This window comes from Hypomesus transpacificus, chromosome 15, assembly GCF_021917145.1.
Source record: "Hypomesus transpacificus isolate Combined female chromosome 15, fHypTra1, whole genome shotgun sequence".
NCBI classification, from domain to species: domain Eukaryota; kingdom Metazoa; phylum Chordata; class Actinopteri; order Osmeriformes; family Osmeridae; genus Hypomesus; species Hypomesus transpacificus.
In genome coordinates, this window is record NC_061074.1 from 8,135,087 (window position 1) to 8,160,828 (window position 25,742).

Sequence of the window (25,742 nt, forward strand, 5' to 3'; positions counted from 1 at the left end):
CCGATGTGTCATAATTAACAGTACTGTCAGCTTGCTTTTGGATTTTCATTTTCTTTGTTATTATTGTTCCTTTCTGAACTATTGTTCTTTCATTATTGTTCTGTCAGGTTGGTGGACCAAAGGAGGATTGTGCTGATGTGCCTCAGGCTATTTCAAGCCAGGCTTTGCCACCTGAAAATTGTGTGTGGAAATCAATGGAACGAACTCCAATAATGCTCTTCTCCAATAAGCGCCCAGAGGACAGGTCTGTGCTTGCTGGCCTCCTCACCTCCAGTCTTCCTCAGGGCACATCAAGATTGCTACTGGTGTTATAGTGGGATTCAAGAGCTTCCACAATATGACTCACTCCTCCTCTAACAGCCTCTCTCTCCACCAGCCCTGTCTTAGCTGACTGCACTGTGGGTGACAGGCATCAAAAGACAATCAATCACATGTCGTCCCCCAGCTATGCTCACAAAAGGACCACAAGAAATTGTTGATGATCAAAAAGGTCATTCTGGCCATTTAGTTCATCTGTGACACGTCCTATGGAATACATAGCGTAGCCGCCCTGAACGTATTATGGTAATTGTGCTACATTTTGCAAGCATTTGGAAGCCAGATGGACGGGTCTGTCTGAAGAGCCGGCTTCCTCACAAAAGACCCAAACAACACATCCTAACGGTCCGGGATCTTTGTTCTAGCTACAGGGACAGACCCAAAAAGTCCAGAATGTTTTCCTCCAGACTGTGTCTGCCATCAGCTCATTAATTACGTCTCTGATGATCGTCTCCAAGAAGCTCTGGAAGTTCTTTATAGGGCCAATGGTGCAGCCATTCGGTTCTTCAGTGCAGCAGACAGCATTGCATTATTTGTTTGTGGCTCGATTAAAGCCGACCGCTGTGCAGCGATTCTCCAAGGAGCCATTACGAGACTCCTCTTCACTGTCAGAGCCACTCTGGTCAAAGCCAACATGAAGGAGGCCCTGCCAAATAACATAAATAATAATAATAATGATGTCCTCTAGGAAAACACAAGTAGAATGATTATGTATATTTTAAGACAGAAGTATGCAAGTGAGGTCATTTCAGAAGAAGAGTGCGCACAGGTACACCCACACCATCTGTTCTGTTTCTCACAGACTTGGTTCACGTTCGTGTGTGTGTTTGTGTGTGTGTGTGTGTGTGTGGTGGGAGTGGCAGCAGATGGCTTCAGCAAACATTTCAGAGCACAGTCTTGACTTTGTCTCAATTAAAATACATGTACTGTTCCCCATGAATTGTGTTCTAAGTGTACAGCCCAACTGTACCAAAAATGAAAGTGAGGCCATGACTATATTATAATAATACACAGATAAACACCATTACTGAGCCCGCTTGCTGCTGCAGAATGCGATGTGTGCTACTGCCATCTGGTGTACAGATACAGTACTGTTACAAATGGTTATGTTGGGCTCTGTGAATGACGTTTTGATCATGTTGAAATATTTGGCCCATCTGTCATTACCTCTGAATAATGTTTACCGGTCTGTAAAGTGTGCATATTTCAAAAATATTCCAAATTTATTCAGTTTGTCTACAAAGTCATTACATAACAGTTATCCCTTTTAGAGAAAATATAAATTGACTAAAAATGTATAGAATGTCAATAAATGGACACCAAAACATGACTGAAATACAGTTTGAGTCAGATGCAAGACTCTATGAATATCCCTAGTAAAACAATGTTAGAAAAGATAAGAAGCAAAGCAAAAGAAACTAAGATACCAAAATGAATGCCCCACGTCCTTAAAATCGTTTTGAAAATTGAGGCTTTAAAGATGTGACAAAGACTCCCCCCTCTAGAAAAGTGACATACTAGAGGTACAGATTAGATGGTCATAACACTGACATGAAAACATACTTGAAAGGAACGTTACACGTACAATTTTCACTGCATGATTCTTACAGAGCCTCGATGAACCAGAAAGTACTTCCTCATTTTAAAATACAGCAACACACAATAGCACATGATGACAAAACACATACCGATCACCATCAGGTTTAACTAAAGAGTTGCATTGATAATTGCATTATCAAATAACGTAAAGTTTGAATCCATTGATCTCCTCGACACAGGAAATAAAAAAAAAAAAAAAGTCCTAAAGAGACATGGAGTGGTTCTCCAATCCTTCGAAGCTTCAGTGGTTACAGTATGCAGGTGAAAAGTTGAGATTTAAACCACACCATGTCCTATGTGTGGACCAATGATTATATGAAGCAGATGTTGAATGTGCATGGTCAAGGCAGGACGACAGTACGAAATCTTAAAAAACGATCTAAATGTGTACTTTCTTGACCACACACATAAACCTCAACATAGATGAAGTACTCAAACAATTTCAAGGAGCTACGTCACCATGGTAGGTCACACCACAAGGGGTCACTGTGCCAACACTATTGTGATATACAGATGTGGTTGGTGCATGCTCCTCACAGTAAACAAATATAATCCATATAGTTCAAGCTGCCACAAGGACATAATCATGTCTATGTTGTTAAAAGCAGACCTCTAACAAGAAGGGGGGAGAGGGGAATGTTAAATCCTTCCCATAAAGACTGGCATCATTAAGTCCTTTTGGTAATGTGGACAGTACTGTGTGCATACGTCTTGTGAAGCAAATCCCAAAGCACTAGCCTTCCTGAAATGCTTTGATTGAGTGAGAGCCGACTGTGCAAGGATTAACTAGTCTACTCTTCCCTTTCTACTCTTGTGTTACCCTCGTACAGGATCAATAGTGTTTCACCGGTCTCACTGCAGAGTTAAGACCCCTCAAATCTACATGCTACAACCACCTTTGCATTGCCACGTTCACATTTTAGAAGCTAATCTTGTAGCACACCATACAGTACATTCTGATTCTCTTAGTGAACAGAGGGTCCTGGTATTGGGCCCTACCTTATCTGGCACTTCTTAAAAGCCAACGAGAGGAGACCAGCTCCTGTTCAAATGTGGCTCTAAATGTCCAATTAATTTCAGAAGATAAACAGGCCACACAAACCGGTCTAGAGACTGCAGTCTACTAGCATAAGCCCTAGGTTCATATCATCTGGTATTTCTTCTATCTTGTTCTCATACAAGATTTATCTTTTAACACCTAACATGGAGATGCTTCTCCGTCTCATTGCTGTTTTTGTTTGTTTTTTAAATGACAAAACTAAATTCAGTTGCGCACACTCATATGTGGAAAGATGCGGGCCAAGTGTTTGGCATGTGTGGAGCAGGCTTGGTGCTGCTGCTTGGAGGACTGACGGAGAGTCTTCTGAAGGTGTGCCTGAGACCGGTAACACCCGATCTGTGATCTGTGCCCGGTTCCTGTCCCTTCCTCTCAGTCTATCTCTCAGCACTGATTTTATAGCGCAGGACAAAGTAAGCGATGAGTCGGAGAGACACGAAGAAGATGCCGAGAACTATGAAGTCCAGATACAATTTGGCATCTTCCACGTCCAGTTCTCTTAGGATGGCTTCTGACTTTTGGAAGTGGCAGGTTTCGTCTTTGTCGCAGTGGAGGTCCTCTCGGTCCAACCCATAGATGGAGAGGATGACGCCCTCAAAACCATACCTGCAGAATTCAATCGTTCTGAATTAGGACACTTTCTGTCGCAGTGGAGTACTGTAGGTTTAAGATGGTTTCTGATATTGGATGTCATGTAGTTACCTGACATATGATATGTACGACATCCACTGAAGATATTTGGGAATGGTGTCGAAACTGACAAAGAAGCCGGAGAAGAGTAATACAGGAATAGCGGTTACAGGACCCACAAACGTGGCAACCTAAGAAGGACAGACCAGCACAAAAACCAACCATCCATGAAAAATCTGTCACTACAAATAGATCAAGATTACAGATTAGATTAGAATCGGTTGCGTGGTCCCGGTGTGTCAGACAAAGTCCTGTTCTGACCTGCAGAGAGGTGGATGCTGCTCCAATCAGCAGGCCCAGAGACTGGGCCACCAGAGAGGTTAGCACCCCCAGGGCCAGGAAGAGGATGAAGCGAACTGCATCTGATGGCTGTGAGGTCATCCAGTACACGATGCTGCAGTAAGCCACTGGGAACACAATCTGGGAAGCCAAACCTCACAATTACAACTAAATATAAAAGATAAACAAGCCAGCCATACTGATATACTAACTAAACAGGTTATACTTGGAACGCGAAACTCACACAAGCTCTAAAAATGATGACTAAAATAAGCAATTAATGATTCTTTACACTAAATTGATCATGAATAGATAAGCATACAGAGCATTGGGACATGAGAGTTGAGACTTGTTATGTCAAGCTATTGTGGGATTGGTCTAAATCTGACAGAAAGGCTTTTAGAGCATAATGTTCAAGCTCCTTGAGCTCAAGTTACATGTTATTTGTTCACAATACCTTAGTTTTGTTCTGTAAATGGCTAAGCAAATTGTGCATTCAGTTAGACTCGCATAACACGTTCACATAGCATTTTGCCCATTTTAAATGCTACACCAAATTGAAATCGTCCACCTTCAAATGAATTCCCCACTGTGCACATATGAAGTGTTTTACCTGGAAGGGCACATCAGCCATAGTCTTGGCCAGATAGTACGCCTTCAGACTGTACCAGTAGTTCAGATGTTCTCTAAGGAACACACCCATCTCCAGAGGGACTGCATTAGAGAACATCAGGACACAGGGTTGGCTTAATCTCATTAAGGTAATAGGCTATCTGTACAGAATGTGAGTGTTTAGCTAAGTCTAATAGAGCAATAGAACTGAGCCAGTTATACTCACATGTAAGCACAGTGGGCATGAGGGCGGCAAACATGAGGAAGAGCATGGAGAAGAAGAGGAATCCTGAGTTACTGAGAACCTTTTTAGCCTCGTTTCCAATGCCCAGGTAGAGAAGCCCTATCAGGATTCCAATACCAATGTGCGACATGATACGCAAGTGAGTCAGCACCTATAGGAAGAATACATTTTATTACATAAAAATAAATAAAAAATACACGTCCATATACAAATACAATATTTCTTTTTTTTATGTTACTCATTTTGTTTACATAATATTTACAAACAAAATATTTTACAAACTGTTTCATTATATAACATTCGCATGGCGTTCTTTTATATCCTGTGTTCTTCAAGTGTTGACATCATCTTGTCTGATAAGCATTATGTAACAGTTGTCTGTCTTTGGGGAATGCCTTTGACTACACGTACAACCGCAACTGCAGGTCAGAACAAACTCCACTAGGTGGCAGTCTAACTTACAGAATCCCTCAGGATGCTGAGGAAGGTCCTTTTGAAAAGGATGCAGAACTGAGTCATGCAGCTGGCAGAGAAGCTGTGGCAGCCCTCTGTAGATGTGGAGTCCTGGGAGAGGGAGGGAGGGAGGGAGGGAGGGAGGGAGGGAGGGAGGGAGGGAGGGAGGGAGGGAGGGAGGGAGGGAGGGAGGGAGAGAGAGAGAGAGAGAGAGAGAGAGAGAGAGAGTGAGAGAGAGAGAGAGAGAGAGAGAGAGAGAGAGAGAGAGAGCGAGAGAGAGAGAGAGAGAGAGAGAGAGAGAGAGAGAGAGAGAGAGAGAGAGGAAGAGAGAGCGAGGGGAGGAAGAGAGAGGGGGGGAGGGAGAGGGGTGGATTGAACAATAGCTTTTATATTTATATCTGATTTATGATTTACATATTGTTTAGTTTTTTTATATTATTTAGACTTTTGTACATTCTACTTTTTGAAATGTAAGATCCGTTTATGTTTATTGTATGCACGTTCCTGCCACAGTAAATTCCTTGTTTGTGTGAACAAACTCTGATTCTCATCAGATCATGAAATCTTGCTTTACCTCCTCTGCAGGTTTGTGCCACAGGAAGGGGTTGTGTGTTCCATCCCCGTTGAGTTCTGTATTGTAGTCCTTCTCACACTTCCTGTCCTGCAGGGATTTCACCAGACGGGCTGTCTGGTCCCCATACTCTCCAGACGCAACCTCCATCACTAAAGAAGAGAAAGAAAGTGAGAGGAGTGAAGAGACACATAACTGTGAAATACGAGTCATTGCGTACAACAGCAGGTCGAAACAAGAGATGTAGCTCACCAAAGTCTGCTGGGTTATGATAAGTGGGACAGTTGAGTCCAAGTTCTCTGAGGTAAGGAACAAGGTTGGACACTTTCCCTCTGTAGATGCACTGACCGTGGCTCAGAACATACAGCTGGGGACATCAAAAAGAATGGTAGTAAAGTGAGTCGTAGACAGTTAAGGGGTCCTTTTTCCATGTTAAAAATGCAGAAGTTCAATCGATCTTACTATCAGAAAGTTACAATTAGCAGGTGATCCTTTTGCTATTCGTCTATCACAGTCCGGTGCTTAAAGCCTATTGTTTCTCTGTTACCTTATCAAAGAGTTCGAAGAGCTTGGCGCTGGGCTGGTGGATGGTGCAGATAACGGTGCGTCCTCCTTGAGCCAGAGCCTTGAGCAGGGACACCACCTGGAAGCAGGATGAACTGTCCAGCCCGCTACATGACACAGGAGGAGGTGGGCAAGAGGGGTTACTGACTCAGAAAACTAACATGGTTTCTCACTAGCAATATGAGTATATTTCCACAACTTCCAATCTTTTAACGTTTAGAGTAACGAGCAGAATATTAGAAATGACTCGTGTGTATATTTTCACAATGGTTGTTTCGAAGGTTATCTTTTACAAACTGTAATGGATGTGTTTCATTGTCTGACTGTGTGATTATGAAAGTGTGAGATTTGAAGCTTCTTGGCTTTATTTGCCACCAAGGGCAGTTAAGTAGTCCGGGGTGACAGAGAAACAGGATAATGAAGGAGATGTGTCCATCTTAAAAGCCTTCAGAGGATTGGGAAGGAGGAAATCTCCTTAGGAGACCTTGCCCTCAAGAACAATAGCTGCAGTACTTATCTATTATGGGCACATTTTCATATCAACATCCCAAAAAAAAGATGTTGGTTCCTCTTTCTGTAGTTTTGCTTCATAAAAGAGAAAAGCTGTATTTGTATTTTTCACATAATAGACACTGTGCCTGTATATGGCTGTGCCATCTTTATATTTACTTTGGCTCATAGTGCAAAGTAAGAACATTTCTGAGTAAGCCCAGGAGAAATGTCATCACCACATATGGCACACATGCACTCATGGGGCCACATGGTCGTCAGCTGACTTCCTCATGAGGCCCTGAGGGCTTCCTATTGGTCCCCTGGTGCATGTCAAACCTCTTTAGCTAGACCTGAACTGGGACATTTCAGGATTCAATTGCATGTTTTCTTCAGGGTGTACAGAGCATCAGTCTGTTGACTTCTTTAAAGGTGGATGCTGTTGTTTACCAATGGATCTAATTATGGCCAGGCAGCGTTCTTGGAGGACACAGCGTGCTAATAATCCTGTGTTATATCAGGACTATACCTGCTCCTGGGACACGTATGTCAGAGCTGTGAGAAAAACAAACCTGGTGGGCTCGTCAAAGAACATGACAGGGGGGTTGTTGACGAGCTCCAGGGCTATGGCTAGTCTTTTCCTCTGGCCTCCAGACAGGTGGGATGTACGTGTTTTTGCACACTCCAGCAGGCCCAGGGCAGTCAGGATCTCTCGCACCTTGAACACAAGAGGGTTTCAAAGAACTAACCTGATCCAAGCTACATTCAGCAGCTCCGATCACACACCCATCAACACAGTAAACTGTATTGGCCTAAACACATTGCTGGCGATACGAAAGGTGACCATATTTTTATTATTTGGCTTTCGAGTCAGTTTAGGGTCACTCGTGCTTACTGTAATTGTGATGTTTGTCTGTTGTTCTTATTTATTGTTGTTTTGCCCCATTTGATGATTTTGTCCAGCATTTTGGTCGGCATTGGCTGTTTTTAAATGTGCTTTATAAATAAAAATGACTTGATTTGACTTGACCATGCGGTGCTGAAAAAGGATCTGGTCCTAATTCCCAGAGAGCCTACAGCAGATTAAGACGAAGACTGCTCCCATGCAACTCTCTTACCATCTCTCTCCTGCCCTCCTCCTTTTCCTGCAGCTTGAGATTAGCTGACACCTGTGGGACAGAATATCAAATATAGTTCATGCTACATAAGCATTTCAGCATTACTTTTCTACTAGTTTTTGCTTTGGATAAAAGCGTCAGCAAAATTATTAAAATGTAGAACGAAATAATAATGTTATGTACTTGTACAGGAAAGCACAGACTAGAATTCTGGCCCACATTATGATCCTAATAGAGAGGAACTCAAAGCGAGCAGGTTCCTGTCCTTACCATCATGGCCTCGTGTACCGTCAGGTGAGGGAGAAGCATGTCATCCTGCATGATGTAGCAGGACACCTTCCGGAAAGAGCGCAAGTCCCTTGGCTGGTTGTTAATCAGTATCTCCCCTTTCATACCAGTTTCCCTACAGAAAGAAAGAGAACCTACTGGTCTTAGCATTCTGTCAGCACAAACTGCCTTGGGCCTACCAAACTGCCTTGGAACCTACTATTTCTAAAGGTGCCTGTTTAAGTTTCAGTTGTTTGAAACACATGTTAAACTAGGTTCCACATATATTTTAACTTGATATTCATGTACTGTATGGTGGGAAGGACTGGTCTATCAGTGATGTGGGAGACTCTAGCGTGTTGGCAACACCTGTATCCGGCCAGTATGTTCATCAGTGTAGACTTCCCGGCTCCTGAGGGACCCATGATAGCCACCAGGCCTCCGCTGGTGAACTTCCCAGAAATCCCCTTCAACAGTGTCTTGTAACCTGAGAACCGGCACAAAAGAATCAGCCCCATGTAAAACCGTTGATCACAATGGGATTTTAATTCATTCGGTTTCAGCGAGGACCTGTTTAAAGCTGTCCCAGGGCTATGCATTCCCTCTCTTCAATAAAGCCATCTTTGTCTTGTGGGTTAAAGGGGCATTTGTTTTTTGTTTGGTAAGTGAATGGGACAATCCATTTGGGTGTCTATTACAGTCTAATCTATGTAACCTCACCTCACATTCCCTCAAACATGCTTGTTTCAGAAGGGGTTCCCACCAGAACACGCCCATGGCGTGACACAGCCCACTCTCTTTGGGTTCCCCTTCACTTTTTGGTTTATTTGTGAAGTTCTGCAACTCATTCTGACTGTACGAACACAAAACAGCTGAACATTCCGTACCTCGCACAGTGAACTAATGGACTTAAGTGGCCATATTTTATCATTTTGTGTGAACATGGCAATGTAAAGCACAATGTGTACGATGTGTACAGCACATTGTAATGGCCTACAGTAACCTGTTATTTATCTATTGGACATAGCTAAACGCTAATCCAGTTGATTGCAGTGGCTGCCAGTTTAATTGGATTTTATGTTATAATCCTACAGAGTGATACACAAATACCTCCGACCTTCTCTGTCCTCACTCCACAGAGAACCAAACCTAAGGATCTAATGTTTCCTAATGGCAGGACAGTTTGCACTTCAGTAAACTCTACACTTTGCAGAAGTCATGCAGTGGTGTGCACACAGGGCTGGATGGGTTAGATGTAAATTCCAAGCTGATTTGGCTCTCTGTGGTTTTCAATACTCAAACAAGCTGCAGATACAACATGCAAGTCCCAAGTAAAAGAAATGGCACCGCTGTACGACACATGAACTGTCTCTGAACTAATGTTTTGTCTTTACCTGTACTGTATAGAGCATCATTTTTACATTTTGTCTATTTCCCAGTGTATTTTACAGAGGGTCAGTTTAGAGTTTCACCATAGTCATTTACAGTCCAACAGGCTTGGTGTATTCAGAAACATTTGGAAATGTTTATTGTCCTTTTTGTAAAATTAACAAAGGCGATAAAAAAACATAAATACCCAATGAGCACAAATCTGTGCTTTGTAAGAGGATACCTACTTGTTATCTACTTAGAAGAAGTTTACCCATTTGGGTCACACATCCTTGAGGTGAAAGTCTATTATAAACAGATTAAACAATAATCTCACAAAAGATTATATTTTCACAAGGCACCCAGTGAACGTGTACTATATAGACAAAAGTATGAGCTTTCAGATGTTGAGTCCCAAATACAGAAAGTGTAATTTTGGTCCATTTGCCTAGTTACAAGGAAAATGCGCCAAAACAGAAGTATTAGTAATAGTATTTATGTCCTGCATAAGAGTGTAGAGAGTAAGTCAGAAAGGGAGGGAGAGAAAGAGACACATACAGAAAGAGAGAGATAAAGAGACAGCAAGAGAGAGAGAGAGAGCGAAAGACAGATAGAGACAACGAGAGAGAAAGAGAGAGAAAGAGAGAGAGAGAGAAAGAGAAAAAGAGAGAGATAGAAGTAGCCCTGTCTTAGGGCAGAGCTACTGGGGATCCTTCTAAATAAACTAAAATAAACAGCCAGAGAGAGAGAAAGAGAAATAAAGAGAGATAAACAGCGAGATATAGACAGCGAGAGAGAGAGAAAGAGAGAGCAGCAAGGGACTTAAAAGAGAGAGCACGCGGATGGCCATAGTGACATCTGCAGCGGCCACTGCCGAGGCCTGAGGACGGCAGTGTTGTTGGGATCACACAGACTAATGCTGGGGCCAACACACTGCTGCCAAGCAGGATGACACTGAGGGTTTTCCTCGCCGTTCGGATTAAAGGCCACAGACAAACAAGACCGCTCAGCAGATTAAAGGCCACAGACAAACAAGACCACTCAGCAGATTAAAGGCCACAGACAAACAAGAACGCTCAGCAGATTAAAGGCCACAGACAAACAAGACCGCTCAGCAGATTAAAGGCCACAGACAAACAAGACCACTCAGCAGATTAAAGGCCACAGACAAACAAGACCACTCAGCAGATTAAAGGCCACAGACAAACAAGACCGCTCAGCAGATTAAAGGCCACAGACAAACAAGACCGCTCAGCAGATTGAAGGCCACAGACAAACAAGACCGCTCAGCAGATTAAAGGCCACAGACAAACAAGACCGCTCAGCAGATTGAAGGCCACAGACAAACAAGACCGCTCAGCAGATTAAAGGCCACAGACAAACAAGACCGCTCAGCAGATTAAAGGCCACAGGCAAACAAGACCACTCAGCAGATTAAAGGCCACAGACAAACAAGACCACTCAGCAGATTAAAGGCCACAGACAAACAAGACCGCTCAGCAGATTAAAGGCCACAGACAAACAAGACCGCTCAGCAGATTAAAGGCCACAGACGAACAAGACCGCTCAGCAGATTAAAGGCCACAGACAAACAAGACCACTCAGCAGATTAAAGGCCACAGACAAACAAGACCGCTCAACAGATTAAAGGCCACAGACAAACAAGACCGCTCAGCAGATTAAAAGCCACAGACAAACAAGACCGCTCAGCAGATTAAAGGCCACAGACAAACAAGACCGCTCAGCAGAATCCGACCAGACTAGCCACCACCATGTAATGCCACGTCAATCCATAAAAGCACACCAATAAGCAAAAGTAATTCCTTTGGATGGCGCAAGCACACCACTGCACATAACTGTTACTGCACATCAGCATGCAAGTGTGCTATGTCTACAGCAGAATAACTTCTATATGACTTCTATATGGAGGCTGCATACTATACAAGTTAATGACCAACATTACACTTTCGTCACTGTTTAATTTCAATTTGAGGGCAGCATTAGAAGCACTCTGAAATGAAGCATGTCTTATTAAAATGTCACTGTCAGCCTGCTCTAAGGCTGTGAGTTCAGCTGTAATCTGACAGCAAAAATACATCAAAACAAACTTAAACTTAAATTTTCTAAAACAGACAGAAATAGGATCTCAGTTTGGGAGTCTATCATGCAGACTGTTCGTTACATAATGACCTCTCTCCTGCAGCATGCAGCTGGTGTTCGGGTCTTTTTTAGTAGACTTCTACAGCTAAATCTCATTACTAGAATATGCCACATCTTATTAGTGGAAGAGCATTAAATTAACCCGGAACAAAAACTGTGTGTGTGTGTGTGCATGCATTTATATGCCTGCAAAGTGTCCTCCGTTGTCCTCCATGGGTGCTAGATGACTGTCTCCCCAGAGGCCTGCTAGGATGCGTTCAGGACAGGGGGCCCCGGGGTCATTCAGCAGCAGACGGGGACTCTCTCAGACAGCCACTGTGACAGAATGGGATTGGGCTCTCGGGAGAGCAGCCTGGCTTGTAAAATGAGTCATCCAAAAAGCACCCAGATCAAGGTGAAGCATCTGTTTGGCCTGTCTACTTCACGGAGCACGACTGAAGCTCCAAGCTACATCTCTGTTTTCTCTCTCTCTCTCTGTCCAGGTGCTTTTCATACGTTGTTCCTTTAAACACAATGCCAGATTTAGACACATCCTTAACCAAGGGATCCAAGGGAGTAGGACATTGGTGGGGGACAAAAATGTTTGGGAAACCCTTTAGATCCAGGTGCTTCTGATGAGCATTAACAAACCTACGATCCAGATTCAGCAGCTACACAGCCATGATGTGACTGAACATAGTGCATTTACACTGAGTCATTTAGCAGACGCTCTCATCCAGAGCGACTCACAGTAAGTACAGGGACATTACCCCCGAGGCAAGTAGGGTGAAGTGCCTTGCACAAGGACACAACGTCATTTGGCACAGCCGGGAATCAAACTGGCAACCTTCTGATTACTAGCCCGATTCCCTCACCGCTCAGCGACCTGACTCCCCTGACAGTAGCAGACACAGTTGCTGGCATTACATTGTGGATTTTTCTTTCACTGCTAAAAACCCCAAAATGGTGCCAAATTTGACATCACAAGAGGCTAAGCTGTTTAAATACAATTAAGTGGAAGACCCAAACCCAAATTTTCTGAAAAAGCTATTCTGAGCCACAGCAGAGAACATAAGCTGAGGGTGTCCTAAGTTGAGGGATATTAATCCTGAGTCAGGCTCACTTTGGAAAAAGGGGCATGCGCACACATGCACTTCAGTGCATTACCAAATCAATGTAGTCATGCACACACACACACTACCCATCTATTGCTCTCTGTTTAGCTGTCAACATAGTAAACCATGGCTTCATATTCGTTTATATAATCACAACATAAACACATGCCAAATGGAAATAGAATAAAGCAGAAGACCGCCACAAAATGTAAGAGAGGACATACTTGTATGTCAGTAAGTGTTTGAGAAGTTGAGATTTACATTTAGCAGACGCTCCTATCCAGAGCGACTTACAGTAAGTACAGGGACATTCATCCAAGGAAAGTAGGGTGAAGTGCCTTGCCCAGGGACACAACTTCATTTTTCATGGCCAGGAATCAAACCGGCTACCTTCTGATTGGTAGTCCGATTCCCTAACCGCTCAGCATCTGACCCAGCTGAGATACATCGGGTATAACAAGCACACTGACTAAAGTAACATCCATGCTTAGTCAAGACCACCTACAGACTGGTTTCTGAAGGCTGATTGAAGGCAGACTGGGGTTAGGTCTAGACACCAGGCTGCTTTAAACACCCTACAGTACAGTACCTTCTTTGGGGAAAACGAATTACAAACAATTAGATTAAAGGCTAAACATCATCCAGTCTAAAAGGGACCAGAGAAAAATGATTTCCATGAATCCGTTTAGAAGGGTTTTCTGTTAGCAAATCCACCTTTTACTCATTTTTAGACTCTATGAGAGATGAAAGGCGAGTCAAACCTAGCACCCTCTTTTTATTTTTATCTCCTGCTCACTAAGTCTGAGGCATCATGCTGCGAGCTTGTCAGCCCCGCCCCCATTGCCGAGGTTACTGCAGTTTGTTGACCGTTAGTAACCGCCTGAGAGCAGCTCAGGCAGTGCTGCTCCTGCCGCCTGCAGTCTACCTTCTCCAAGCTCTTCTCAGTTTCCTCTCCGTGTAGATTACCTCGATTTTTCTGGACAGCTTCACAGCCCAGTTTCCATTGCAGTCATCAATCATACCTGGCTGCGAAGGTGCCCTAGTTAAAGCTGCTTGACGAGAGGCAACAGTCAACACTATAATGTCTGACGTCCACAGTCTGCGATATTTCCAGTGATGTCAGACTTCAAAGTTTCATTCACTCACTTTATCATACCAAGAAGTAAAGTGTACAAGCAGTTCTGAATGTCAAAACGTTTTTTAAATATTACTGTCCCCATGGAATTATATCTTACAGCACTGCGATGTCACAGAAGTTAAGATTGCATCAAGTTGCATCAAGACACACAGAAAGACGAAACACAGAAAGTAAAAGTGGATGGGTAGTCTGCTTTCCCTGCCCTATCAGCTTCAATGTCTATGCATATTTAATGAAATCAGCTTTCTGAATGAGAGTAACTCTTCCAACGTCAAACACTTCAGTGTGAGAGACTTGATAACAGATGATCAAAACTCATCAGGCCTGCTTCAAAGCCAGAATTAACTAGTGAAGTCTCTCTTTAAGAATCGTCAATGGCAGAGACCAGGGCATGCACTTGCTTATTCCAACCATAAAAGGGAAGCTACGACTTACTACTTAATATCCACTCCTTCACTTTCTTATATCTTCCTGAGGAAACATTTGATCATTACATCAATTTAACTGTTTTTTTTGGGGGGGTGGGTGGGGGGGTGGGGGCATCAACTTAACTGGTAAGTGGAGGTAAACATAAACAGAAGCAAGTTGTCCATCTGTAAAGTTCAGCAAACTGTCGTGTTTTTTTCACCATCCCAAGACAGCAATGCTTTGGTACATGAGACGACACGTGAGGCAACACACAAAATACAAGTGATGTGAGCAGGTCAAATAAGACAGTTTGCATAGATGCAGACATGCAAGATGTTTCCAGATGGGGAGAGATAATGAGCAGAACAATACTCTGGAATGTTGGGTCTCAAGTCAGGACATGTCAAGGTAACAAGCCAGCTGTATGATTACGTCAGTACAGAAAACTACCAATTAGCCTACACCTCACTAATAAACACCTTGGTTGTGAGGCGATCGTGACACTTCTGAACACAGCGTGAAGCGGTGATTGGAGTCGGTGAAGACCGATGGTTATTCTTTATTTCAGGCTGGAATTACAGTTTGTAACGTAGACTGAGCGCAAGACCACTCCCAGCCTTATCAAGTCCCAGTTGAACAAATCAAATGAATAGCTAGCTAAAGAATTCACTCGTACAATAGGCCACAGAACAGATCACACTGTTGGCTTCAGGTGTGGAAAATGTAAGTAGGCCCATGTTAGAGATGAGCTCCCTGTCCAAACGGTAACACTGCAAGTATGATTGTTAGGTACCCACCTTTCTTTCTCCACCATGGCCCCTCTGGAACTGAATAAGATATGTCTTTGAATTCAATGTTGACAGCTGGTCTACGAGGTAAATAAGAAAAACGCTGGGCCTCTGTCAGATTGTTCTCCACTTTCTTTAGGTGCCCTTGCAACAAAGGAGTCTGTTGACTGCCCATGTGGTTATTGACCGCCTCATCGATGGAAACACACACAGTCCTGGGGTCTAGCATCAGATCCGGGGGACCATTGGCATTCTGATTGAAAAATGAACAAGGTGAGAACATTTAAAACACAATGTTCATGCTGTACATTGAGAGAATACAAATATTATAGTCATTGTACTAACACAACATAATGACATGCTGGGAACTCACTGTGATAACTAAAGATTGCCCTACTGTAGCCTACTGTACACCACTAATCTGTTTCCTTATATATAGAGTACCGAGGTTACTATCGGACAAAGCTTAACCTGAACTCAGAAAACAAACGTGCAATAGCAGAGAAGCACATCCCTTCAAAAATGATTGCATGTTGAATAAGCATTGATTAAAATCTGTCTATCCTAGTTTATAGATCTATGTCTGTATGATCGAAATACAACTTGGCTATTTTTAGATGTAGGTTAATACTTCAAAAAACAAACCCCATAAATGTGTCCCAATGACCCAATATCAATTAAGCTAATTAAACAGTCAAATTGAATCATTTCATATCGACAAACGCTGACGCATTTCGGTGTAAACATGACAGTCCTGTAAATTACAGCATGAAAGGTTATTACAGTTCATCTCTGCGTCTTAATACAGGTGGGCTTTGGTAGACTATCGCACATTGATTGCCAAAGCACTTGTGTATACAGTGTGCACAGACATAGGCTGCACTGTTTAATTATAAATAGTGATAGCACATAGAGATTACAACTATTAGTTTAATCTCCACTTCTATAAAATAAATTAAGTAAATACTTACCATAATGATGGAGTTGGTGACAATTGTATTATTAACTGAGAAGGCTGCCATGAGACAAGCCATTCCAAACAATTCGCTACAGTGAATGGAATCTCAAATAGCCTAGACTATTTTCTTTTTAAAAACACGCACATCTGTTTTCTTTACTGCGCGATGTGCGCTGCTTGTAGTGTCCACTTCAGTGCGCCCGGTGAACCTGCTCCAAGTGCTGTATTCGCGCTGTTATTGTTTACGAGCGGATAACCTGCTCAGGGTGTTCACAAACTGACGTCATGACAGTTTGGACAAGGCAACAACCTAGTATAGGCTACTAATTAGATACCTGTAAAATGTAACAAAAATGAATACATATTTACATATTTATATTTGAACAATGCTCCTTAAAGTCCAAGTAAAAAAAGGCTGTGCAAATATAAATCACTGTTCAAGTTGAACCGAGATCCTAAATTCAGCTTAGGCCTATGCCTGCTGTAGTTTGTCTGATTTGCCTTACAGCATTTGAGTTAACTATTTGAATGACTGAGTTACATTTTTATAACGTTACTCAATTAATGCCACCACAGAAATGGGGACTAAAACTCGACGTGGGTTTGGGTCCGTTTTTGTATCATCGGTGCAAAATGGTGCAGCTTACGCCCTCCTGTGGATGTTTTAGTAAACAACCTTCTCTTCTCGTCATGCTCATGTCCCTCGTGATCTTACTGCAACCCCCCAAAAGCAAAATCATTCCCAATTCACATTTTTTCTATAACATGTTATTGTCCACGGTTTCTTACAGACAAAATTCGATAGCAAGACTTCCTAACTAAGGCAAACTGGCTACATGCTCCAGAGCTATTGCAGGTACAGAAGAAAACTGTCTAAAGATAGTGTGTGGACTCATTCACTTCCCATTTTATTCCACAGTGGCGTTTTTGGAGCAGTTACATGCCCGCAGCTAAATATCAGTCACAAGGCCTTGCACGAGCTGTTGGGTGGCTTCTGAATATAAAAATACTGCTGACAGAGTTGTTTACATATCCATTAGTTTCGTTTATCCTAGATATTGGTAGACTCTCAAACAGCTGTAACTAGTATCAGAGAGTATGATTAAATAATGTTTAATGCCAGGGGTATAGGTTTGTTTTTAAATGTGGATAGGACCCTTTTTTTGTATAACTAAGGATGCAGCTGTTAATTTTATTTTTTGAAAGTTTAGGGGACAGATACACAAACAGTTAGCATATGTAAAAACGGATTATAATTTTATTTTAAATTTGTATGAATAACAGACATTTAGCTAAATTCGGTATGTAACAGGTCTATAACAGTAATACTAAAGATTAAAAAATGTGTCCTGGTGCTGTATGCTCAAACTTCTACCCTTAAAATAAATATAGCCTTACCAAGAATGTATGTTCAATACTGAATGCAATAGAACATTGAGGGACATAAATGTGCACTCCTGAGTGAAGTTTGCTGTTCTATTAAAACTCTCAAATAAAAAGAACTATCTGCCTTAAAATAAATATTTTAATTGAACATAAAATCCCTTTCTTAGACCATGGTTATTGTTCCCTCAACGGCCTAACGAAACATAAATGATACAATCAATAGAACATAATCATATTTTAAATAGGTAATTACATTTTATAAGGCTTTTGGGATACATTTTCTTAAATTTAAAGAAAATCCAGTTATTTATTCCACATTTATAAGGCCTTGTGTCCATCAACAGAAAATGTTAGGTGAAATATCAGGACAATCCACATTTACCTGCCTTGGGTTAAGCTATTTAATACCAAAGAGCTTCCATGTTTACAACCCAAAGCACATCTCACCTTTACCATCATTCTTAGGACTTCAGAATGACAAGACAGCTTCAACAAATCGTTGTAGATATAAAAAAATACATATACCAAATTACAACATGAATGGGCAACATAAATGCAGTTGTGCAGACTTTAAAAAGAATGGTTGCCCCCCCCCCCCCCCTGTTGCTACACAACAAAGAGGCTGGTATCAGATCTAATTACTTTATTTTCTTATCTATAGCCAATGTGTCATGAAGCTTAGAGGCAGACTTTTCAAACTGATCCATGACCAGTACTCCATTCTCATCAAAAAAAGCCCCAACAGACTTTGTGATCTCCGTTTCCCGTGTGCGCCTGGTTTTCCCATCTGTAAAGGACACCCTTAGCGTGTACTGGTCATCAAACCTACAGGGACAACAAAACAACACATTCGGTAAATAATAAGAAACAAATGTAATTTTTTTTATTTAATGCCATTATAAAATATGCACACCTTTTCAGGCTAGAAGACAGCTGCCAGGTATGGTCTGGGTCCATGCCAGCAGGGTCTTTCTCAACTGCAACCAGGAAGATGTTTTTCTCTTGGTATGAGGTGTAAAGAGTTAGAATGCCCATCATGATGAAATATGTGAAGAAATGTCAGTCAAAGAAAGTAACTGGGGAGTAACTCAAACAATAAACTTTAAACAGCAGCTTTAAGCTATTTACTGGTGAGTCCATGTGCGCCATATGTTGAAAACAAAATAACCAATATAATTTTGTACTCAAATTCCCACCTCTTATTTAGAAAAAGCATGCACTTCCTCAGATATGCCACAACACTGTGGTGGACTAACAGCTGTTCAGAGATACCAGACCATGCTGATATGATTTTATTTAAGTAGGACAACAGAATTAATTCGGCGGTTTAACCATGAAAGGATATGATATGACACAGCATGCCAGAACTGGCTTAGATTCTGGGAACGGATGAAGATAGTCCCAAATCAGAGCCACAATTGCAAAGAGGCAGGAAACGGTGCAAATGGATAGACGTCCATCTACAAGGTTGAAGTTTTCAAGGTATCCATACTTTTCCAAGAGGACCTAAGAATAAATCAAAAATCGTCATCAGTAAACGGTCTTGCCTAAATTTCCCATGCCATAAGGAATATAATTTGATAGAAATATGTTACAACACAAACACAAACCTTCTTAGCCGCGTCATCGAGAGAATTTTTCACAGCTGCACCATCCCATTTGTCAATCTTAACAGGTTTTTCATCGATCCTCCACTGTGAATATTAATATCAGTCACCACACGTCAAATAGCAGTAATTTCAAAAGAAGGAAACTAGCAATGCTTCAACTAAGTACACGTCTGTGACTCAATCGGCTTGCTAGTTAGCTATTAGCATTCGTCTAGCTAGCATCAGTACTGTAACGGAACTTAAGCCTGGCAGATGTGTTTCGTTTCTGTAATGTGCTAAGCAAATTGGATGGTACAGTACTGTAGTAGCTAGCTAGAAACATACAGTTGCTTTGACATATGAACAAACCTCAAAACACACGACAGAAGCTAGCTCTATCTAGTAAGCAATTTCTACGTAACTAGCTTGCTACCATACCCAACATCGTGTACAGTACATTAGCACAAAGTTACTGGGTTGCTAGCTAGCATCTGGTCTGGCAGCTAGCTCTAGCTATCCAGCATAGGGACTTGTAGCTACTTGGCTATGTCATGCACGCAGACGGCAACGTTTAAACTCTAAGTGGCTATTTATGTATGTGGCTTTGATGCAGTTGTCTCCTATTTCCGTTATTTGCGAACACTGAATTGAATTAAAACAGAGATAATTCTCACTTTTTCCAATAGTCCATTCTTTCCATTTCTGGCTGCCATCTTCTCTTCCTGTACGTTTGTTGTGTGACCTGGGACAATATGATAGGCTAATATCCTATTTTCAGTGGCCAACCAACTCAAACTGAACCTACCAACGAAGACGGAACTGCACCGTTATGCAAATCTCCACTCTCAATCCATCGTCCTTCATAACCTCATTTTCAACATCATTATTATAACAAATAATTTGTTTATCGACTAATCATAAAGTGATTCACTATTTTAACACAAAACTTTAATGTAATTATTGTGTGCATATCAATATTGTCATGTATGTACCCGAGATAAAATTATTGTAAGAATACCATATGAAAACATTACACAATCACAATTCTCAAATACATTGATTTAGCCCTTTCAAATACTGTTGCAACAATGTTTTGTTCTTGATTAATGAATGCACAGTGAGTAAAACATGTTTGAAAAAATATTTGGTAAAAATCAGTATTCCATCAGTATTTATAAAAGTGTGCTATTCTATACAATAGCCTATGTTTTGGAAAATAATTGTGCATTTAAACATGTCAGTTACATGTTTATGAATGTAACTACGAGTGTTATCTTTAACAAACAAAACATCCTTTCAAACTAATGATTATAGCACGAGAAATCAATGGCAAATCATTTGATAAAAAGTAACCACACTCAGCCAAGTGTATTATATTAGAGGTAGGACAATGACCGTAACTCACCAGCAGCAGATATTAATTAGACATTTTTAACAGAAAAATAACTGAACATAATTTAAAATGTACATTTTCCTTGACTAAATATTATGTGTAAAGGTTCAATTAACATTGCATAAGTTGCATGTATTCTGTTCATACCCATTATTTAACTCACTACATTATCAGAAATACAGCTACCAAAACCAATCAAGAGTGACTAAGTGATTACATTTCTGTTCTTAAATGTGTTAAAATCAAGAAAATCCCCCTTTATTCATTTGAACATAGCTTTACAGAGTAAATATTTTGGGTCTTTGAGATCAAGACATTTTGTCATCACAGCTGAGGTTGTAAAGGCTAAATAGGTGTGTTTACAAACGTTATTCAGTGTAGTCTGTCAACTTTAAAGTATAACTACTATAATTCTAGTATAGTAATCTAGAAGGATACTAGATTATCCCATAGCACATAATTTTTTGTATGGAATTGCAAAAATAGGGGGGATTTTAGGGGAATCAATAGAGAACATCCACAAATTGTAACTTCCTGGAAATAACAGTTCAGTGTACAGGGGTAAACAATTAACATACAGTTGTATGAATTGCAACAATAATCTAGTTCTCTAATGTATTCCAAAAAGCACAAATGTAAGTAATGATTGAATGTTAAGAGCTCATTTTTTTAATGATTCTCCTCGATCTGCGTGGATTATACTTGATTTTGTCTTGGCGGAACCAAGACCGAAGGAAGTATTTATCAGGACTTTTTTTGCTCTTGTTGAGTCTCTGCTGGTCTCTGTCAAATTGTTTTTGAAGTTTCAGTGCCAGCTGCCTGTCCTCAGCCTCTTGCTGTAACCGTTGAAAACTAAATTCACTTTGCCCTTTCTCCATTTCAAGACTATCTCGGCACTGAGTTTTGAATCTCTTGATTTGCAACTCAGTCTCTTCCAAGTGTTTAGTCTTTTGGCTCCTCTTCCTACTCCTTCTTGAGGTAGTTTGGTTTTGGGCACAGTTAATTTTTTCAATGTCTTTTCTCTGATCCACTGATGTATTTAATTTTAGTTTACAATGTGGATCCCCAGTTACCCTGTCCAGTGGGGCAAAGGTGTGCTTTTTATGGACTGGAGAGGGTCCACAAGATGACTCGGATGCAAACTTTTTATGACTAAACCCGCATTCTCTTGCAGGTCCTTCACCAGTATGTATAAGTGATGGTAAATTAAACCTTATGGCTTGTCTTTGATTGAGGGTTGTGTCTCCAACTGGCTTATCAAATATCAATCTCCTTTTATTCAACATACACACTTTTTCGTTCCCTTCATTACAAGTGTCAGTCCTTATTCTGCACACACTTAAGTCCTCTTTAACTTTAGTGGAAGCACAGGTAAATGGCTTTATTTCTCTTTCATCTGTGGGACTTTGTTTGATTATAATTTCTTCATTAAAGGGGCTGGTCAGAGTACCCTTGGAGGTCATTTCAATACATTGACGGTCCACTTCAATCTGTTTCCACTTCTGGAGGATGAAAGTGCTGGCTTCATAGCTGGTGAGCCTTTGAAAACTATGGGTCAAGTTCCTGGGCGTGGACTTCACTATTGTCGGCTCCATCACTCGTCCATCTGGCAGACGTTTGGGTGGCGTGCAGGGAGAGCAGACAATTGGCTTGAAGTGATTGAGCTCTTCGGAGATGCTGTCATTGCTCTCAGGGCTGATAGACCTCTCCTGTTTGGACTGGGGGCCTATTAGAAAAGCTGATGTTGCCGTAACACTTCGCCAACTATACCTCTTCTCCGGTACAATTATGGGTGCCGAGAATGAGCGGCTGTTTTCTGAAGAGAGCAGGATACCTGCATTGTAGCTGTGAGCAATACTGACCTGAGAAAAAAAGAGCAAACAATTTGATAACTTGCAGACACTTAAACATAAAAATGACAAATTTCCTTAAATAGCACATAATACCTTATCCAGTAAGGAATGATTAACGGTCTTGACTTTTGCTCTCCCTTCCACTGAAGCTGTACAACTCTGACTCCTCTGCACAATATGTTTTGGTAACCAACTGAGTAAAAGAGTTCAGAGAGATTAATTTCACTCAGAGTGCAAATTACATACATTTTTATCAATTGCTAGTTTGAAATACATAGAAAACAATGACAATGAATTACTCTTTTGCATAGGCTGGGGAGAGTTTTGTTCTTTTAACAAAAGCAGACACATTCCGGGTTCTCTTCCCGATTGGCTCCTCATTCTCTGAGTCGGACAACACCCCACTCAACTGTAAACAAAGAAAATACATTGAAAAACCTGTCACCGTACAATTTTGGCATATTTTTTACAGTTAGCTTATTTGTGGTTAAACACTTACAGGATCTTCTAATAGTTTGATTGCCCCACACTCTTCTCTTCTGGATAGGATTTTCCTCCCTATGTCTTTTTTCTCCTCGTTCACCTGAAAAAGATGCAGCATTAAGATTTGAGTATTACTATCAGACTGATTTGGTAACAATTTTTCCACAAACACATGACTGTGTCAAAAGTCCTAATACTATCAACGTACAGGTTCAAATAGTATTAATACTATTTTCATCATAAGAAAACACAAATTGACCTACTTTCTGCTTATCATGCTCTGAACGGAGATCTCCAGACCTTGGTATCTGACCAGGAGGGCAGAACATTTCTGATAAAAGAGAATCACAATGATACCAGTAATCTAAGACATTGACTAGGGGTGATAGCCTTTTTTAAATCTTTTTTTTTTAATCTTTTTTTTTTTAGGTACACAGGTTGGGGTTAAACCTTTTTTCCTCCACAGGGAATGAGGGCGCACACTGTTTTTTTTACACTCAAAAGTTGAGTGTGACAGCCGCACAGTTTATGGCAAATGAATCACTATTAGCTCCGCCCACAAAAAAAATCTACAAGTCTGGACAAGTCTTCATCAAAGTCATTTGTGATTTACCAATTACTTGAAGTATTATATTGCATGGCTTGAAGCGAATGAGCACAATTGGAACCGTTTTTTCCTTCTGAAAAAACTAAGTAAAGCTTGATGCCTGCGAATAAGATATGTTGAGGCAGGTTAGTCAAATAGTACACATCTTCCCGAATCCCGACACAACATTTTGCAATTGCACTTTAAATTCGGAGCATTCCATTATAATTTTTAAAAAAATCAGCAAACCTTCTCTGTGAGTCTCACACTCCCTCTGTTCCATTCTGCTTTTGCATCGCTCTGGATAACTCCTTCTGACTATATCCCAGAGTTCGGTGTTTACCAGGCTTTTCTCGCGGGACTGTTTACGGGCCCAGCTGGATACTCGCAGCCGGCAGAGGGGACAGCACAAACTGGTCAATTCCACCGTCCGCTTGAAACAGTGTAGGCACACAGAATGGCTACATGGCATAGTAACTGGCTCCAACAAAATCTCTGAACAGATAGGACATCTTGCCTCCTCGAGCGTCAGAAGCTGTGAAGGTGTATGACTTTTTCTCACGTCAGCAGATCTGGTGTGGCTATCTTTTCCAATACTACCAGTGCATTTCGCGGACCCTGATGTCGCCATCTTCATTGGTCTATCGCAGCTTCTACTTTGAAAACAGTCCCCGCCTAACTCAACGGCAGCTATCGATATTGCACACTCGACTTATGTGGTCTATTCATAGGGTCTATTCGACCTGCGTTGGAGAAAAAGCTTCCTTGATGTAGATTCAAGACAGACGAAAGGGAAGTACATTTAAAAACACGTGAATTATACAAAAATATATCTGTACAAAACAAAACTGTACGTGGATGTCGTAAAAATACATTGGGCACTTTCAAAATCTCGCCCCACAATGCAAAGGTCACAAGGCGGTACAAGCCTACCTAACAAGCCCTTTGACACTCCCATATGCGCAGGCCAGGCAAACTGAATCGAGAGTAACCCCTGGTGTACATGCCACCGTGAAACACACAGCGTACAGAAGCCGCTCTCAGTGCATTTTTATTACTTTCATATAGATAATGACGTGTAATTTTAATGAATTGTTCGGGAACACTTGTGAAAATTCTGAACGAGACAGGGAAATAGATGCTGTGTGAGATGATATTCATGTAAAAATAACACTTCACAGAAACATTTTTACACCCTTACTTTATTGTGCAGTATGTAGCCTACTATACATGGATCCCATACGGAGCACACTGCTGCAGTGGCATATCAAAGGAAACGGATAATAGCATTTTTGTCACTCATTAAGTCACTTCTGTCAGATTTTTTGGACGTGTTGAAGGTGACCTGCGTTTAGGATGGTAGGCTTAATGTCTCAAATTATGTGGGCAACACAGCACCTGTAAGAGAGACATGGATGGCTTAGATCATGTTCCAATAAGTCATTATGCTAAGTACACTTCATTGCACAGTGTTTGTATTTTCGGATAATTATTGGAGCCTTACACAAATCCTTTTGCACATCCAAAAGGTCCAAACGGTAGCTCTGCTGGCAGGCAGACAGGGCGACAGACTCCACTGTAGTTTGAACAGCCCCATGGAAATGCAGCTACCTCATTTGCTTTATCTGCAGTGGAAAAACTAGTTATTATATTATATAAATGTGGCTATTTATCAATACCCTATTTTTCCATTAACGTGTTTGTGAAACATCCTCCACACATGGATTCCCTTATCTTCAAAGCTGAATAACATCATGCATCGGTTGATAACATTATATCAGTAAGATATAGGCTATTAATGCAGAATCCACATGATGTGTAAGTTACAGTTATAGAGTCTGGTCTCAATTTGCCAGTGTATGAGTTTATATAAACTATGCATGAAGTTGAGATATGAGATATAGCCTATAGAAACATTACTATTGTGAATTCCGCAAAATAGCAGTGTTCAAAATAGATTTCAGTTAGGACTTACATGCAAGAGTCAAGAATGCCAGAAGTACCAATATGCAGTGATATTTCATGTTGATCCTGATGTTGGATGTCCTGCAACTTCACACAGTTTCCTTGGTTTTAGACGAGCAATGGCAATGACCCTCCAAGGAGGAGTTTACTTACTTAGAAACATCATGAGGATGAACTTGTGATTCAAATAAAGAGTAAAAACATGAGACACTTAATAGAGGACATTGGCAAACACATGGGCCTATCAAAGTTAGTTTAATTACATTACTCAAGGCTTCTGTAAATTGTCAGGGTTTCACCAACAAGATTTGT

General features: G+C 41.2%; 3 protein-coding genes across 3 annotated transcripts; all 3 read right to left on the reverse strand.

Moving 5' to 3' along the window:
- Positions 1 to 1,584: 1,584 nt before the first annotated feature.
- On the reverse strand, positions 1,585 to 16,379 carry abcg1 (ATP-binding cassette, sub-family G (WHITE), member 1). The gene is made up of 15 exons (XM_047035862.1): positions 16,189 to 16,379; positions 15,227 to 15,470; positions 8,631 to 8,748; positions 8,265 to 8,397; positions 7,995 to 8,045; positions 7,449 to 7,594; positions 6,371 to 6,494; positions 6,076 to 6,190; positions 5,827 to 5,975; positions 5,262 to 5,363; positions 4,782 to 4,950; positions 4,557 to 4,657; positions 3,926 to 4,084; positions 3,677 to 3,795; positions 1,585 to 3,580 (listed from the first exon to the last, which is right to left on the reverse strand). Exons 1-15 carry the CDS (start codon positions 16,249 to 16,251, stop codon positions 3,352 to 3,354), a joined length of 2,022 nt encoding a protein of 673 aa, XP_046891818.1. The 5' UTR covers positions 16,252 to 16,379; the 3' UTR covers positions 1,585 to 3,351.
- Positions 16,380 to 17,411: 1,032 nt separating this feature from the next.
- On the reverse strand, positions 17,412 to 19,952 carry spcs2 (signal peptidase complex subunit 2). The gene is made up of 5 exons (XM_047035664.1): positions 19,825 to 19,952; positions 19,172 to 19,255; positions 18,907 to 19,067; positions 18,475 to 18,609; positions 17,412 to 18,386 (listed from the first exon to the last, which is right to left on the reverse strand). Exons 1-5 carry the CDS (start codon positions 19,861 to 19,863, stop codon positions 18,200 to 18,202), a joined length of 606 nt encoding a protein of 201 aa, XP_046891620.1. The 5' UTR covers positions 19,864 to 19,952; the 3' UTR covers positions 17,412 to 18,199.
- Positions 19,953 to 20,120: 168 nt separating this feature from the next.
- On the reverse strand, positions 20,121 to 24,403 carry rnf169 (ring finger protein 169). The gene is made up of 6 exons (XM_047035614.1): positions 23,715 to 24,403; positions 23,143 to 23,210; positions 22,896 to 22,979; positions 22,696 to 22,805; positions 22,490 to 22,589; positions 20,121 to 22,405 (listed from the first exon to the last, which is right to left on the reverse strand). The coding sequence occupies exons 1-6, from the start codon at positions 24,100 to 24,102 to the stop codon at positions 21,197 to 21,199; spliced, it is 1,959 nt and encodes a 652-aa protein (XP_046891570.1). The 5' UTR covers positions 24,103 to 24,403; the 3' UTR covers positions 20,121 to 21,196.
- Positions 24,404 to 25,742: the final 1,339 nt, after the last annotated feature.

What these genes read in the sequence shown, in the direction of transcription:
- spcs2 (XM_047035664.1), bottom strand. Translation starts at nt 19,863, where the DNA reads ATGGCAGCCAGAAATGGAAAGAATGGACTATTGGAAAAA. An exon ending in AGAATGGACTATTGGAAAAA is followed by an intron (nt 19,256 to 19,824) that starts GTGAGAATTATC and finishes TAATATTCACAG; the next exon opens with TGGAGGATCGATGAAAAACC. An exon ending in TCGATGACGCGGCTAAGAAG is followed by an intron (nt 19,068 to 19,171) that starts GTTTGTGTTTGT and finishes ATTTATTCTTAG; the next exon opens with GTCCTCTTGGAAAAGTATGG.
- abcg1 (XM_047035862.1), bottom strand. Translation starts at nt 16,251, where the DNA reads ATGGCTTGTCTCATGGCAGCCTTCTCAGTTAATAATACAATTGTCACC. An exon ending in AACATACTGGCCGGATACAG is followed by an intron (nt 8,398 to 8,630) that starts GTGTTGCCAACA and finishes TTCTTTCTGTAG; the next exon opens with GGAAACTGGTATGAAAGGGG. An exon ending in TGGCTGATGTGCCCTTCCAG is followed by an intron (nt 4,085 to 4,556) that starts GTAAAACACTTC and finishes TTGGCTTCCCAG; the next exon opens with ATTGTGTTCCCAGTGGCTTA.
- rnf169 (XM_047035614.1), bottom strand. Translation starts at nt 24,102, where the DNA reads ATGAAGATGGCGACATCAGGGTCCGCGAAATGCACTGGTAGTATTGGA. An exon ending in TCCCCAGCCTATGCAAAAGA is followed by an intron (nt 22,590 to 22,695) that starts GTAATTCATTGT and finishes TCTTTTACTCAG; the next exon opens with TTGGTTACCAAAACATATTG. An exon ending in ATCATTCCTTACTGGATAAG is followed by an intron (nt 22,406 to 22,489) that starts GTATTATGTGCT and finishes TTTTTTTCTCAG; the next exon opens with GTCAGTATTGCTCACAGCTA.